Here is a 952-nt window from a genome sequence, read left to right as displayed (position 1 = left end):
AGATGAATTTTTTGGTGAGCAGCCCCAGAGAGGTGTCATAACGTGTCTTCTCTCCAGGAGACTTGGGGGCTGTGGGGAATTAAGAGACCCATTGTCCTCTCCTTAGTTTGGGACTTGGGATGGAGGTGACACAGGGCTGGACACAAGAGACCCTCCTGTCTTCTCCTTTAGCATGGGACATAAGATGGAGTTCACATGAGGCTGGACACAAGAGACCTTCCCATCCTCTCCTAGTGTGGGACATGGGATGGAAGTGTCATGGGACTGGACACGAGGAACCACCTTTTCCTCTCCTTAACATGGGAGGTGGGACAGAGGTGACATGGGTTGGACATGAGAGACCCTGCTGTCCTCTCCTTAGCCAGGGCCATGGGACGGAGGTGACACAGGGCTGGACACGAGACCCCCCAATCCTTTCCTTAACACGGCATGTGGGATGGAGGTGACACAGGGTGGTGCTGGAGAGGACATAGCAGCAGCACTTAGAGGGGAGAAGAACAAGGTCTGTCCACCCCCCCCAGCTCCCCCCATCCCATCTCACCCAGCACCACTTACTTCTGGGGCTGGGGACCTGTGCCAGCGTCCGGCCCTTCCCCTTGGGCGTGAGAAATTCGGGACCCTCCAGGTCCAGCTTCCTCTTGGCCTGGAGCAGGAAAGAAAATCCTGTGTTGGGGATGAGCCAGACAGCCCTCCAAGCCCCAAAGACCTCGCCAGGGTCATCAGCCAAGCCCTGAGTGCCACAGCCTGGGGTGGGATGTTCCTGTAAGAGGCTCATCCCATTGCAGAAAAAGCCTTTTGGGAAGGGGCACAGCAACACCTGCAGCTCAAGGGGCCACCTGGGGCACAACTGGGTGGGGACTAGATGGGGGAGGGAATCTCTGCATCCCCCATGGCTTCCTGCCCACCCCAAAGCTCCCCAGCAGTCACAGGGAACCCACCAGGATTTCCCCTC

At 57.8% G+C, this 952-nt stretch overlaps 1 protein-coding gene across 1 annotated transcript in view; it reads right to left on the bottom strand.

Moving 5' to 3' along the window:
- The window catches only part of LOC103810728 (transcription factor E2F2-like), a 2,978-nt gene that overhangs the window by 1,407 nt on the left and 619 nt on the right, over window positions 1-952 (bottom strand). The window contains 3 exon segments of the mRNA XM_009083643.1: window position 1; window positions 3-69; window positions 556-643. The exon segment at window position 1 is cut by the window's left edge and continues 143 nt beyond it. Of these exon segments, the coding sequence (XP_009081891.1) occupies window position 1; window positions 3-69; window positions 556-643 (156 nt within the window).

This window comes from Acanthisitta chloris, unplaced genomic scaffold, assembly GCF_000695815.1.
Source record: "Acanthisitta chloris isolate BGI_N310 unplaced genomic scaffold, ASM69581v1 scaffold25471, whole genome shotgun sequence".
Taxonomy (NCBI): Eukaryota; Metazoa; Chordata; class Aves; order Passeriformes; family Acanthisittidae; genus Acanthisitta; species Acanthisitta chloris.
Note: the sequence above shows the minus strand (reverse complement) of the source record. Positions and strands in the feature narration are given on the sequence as shown.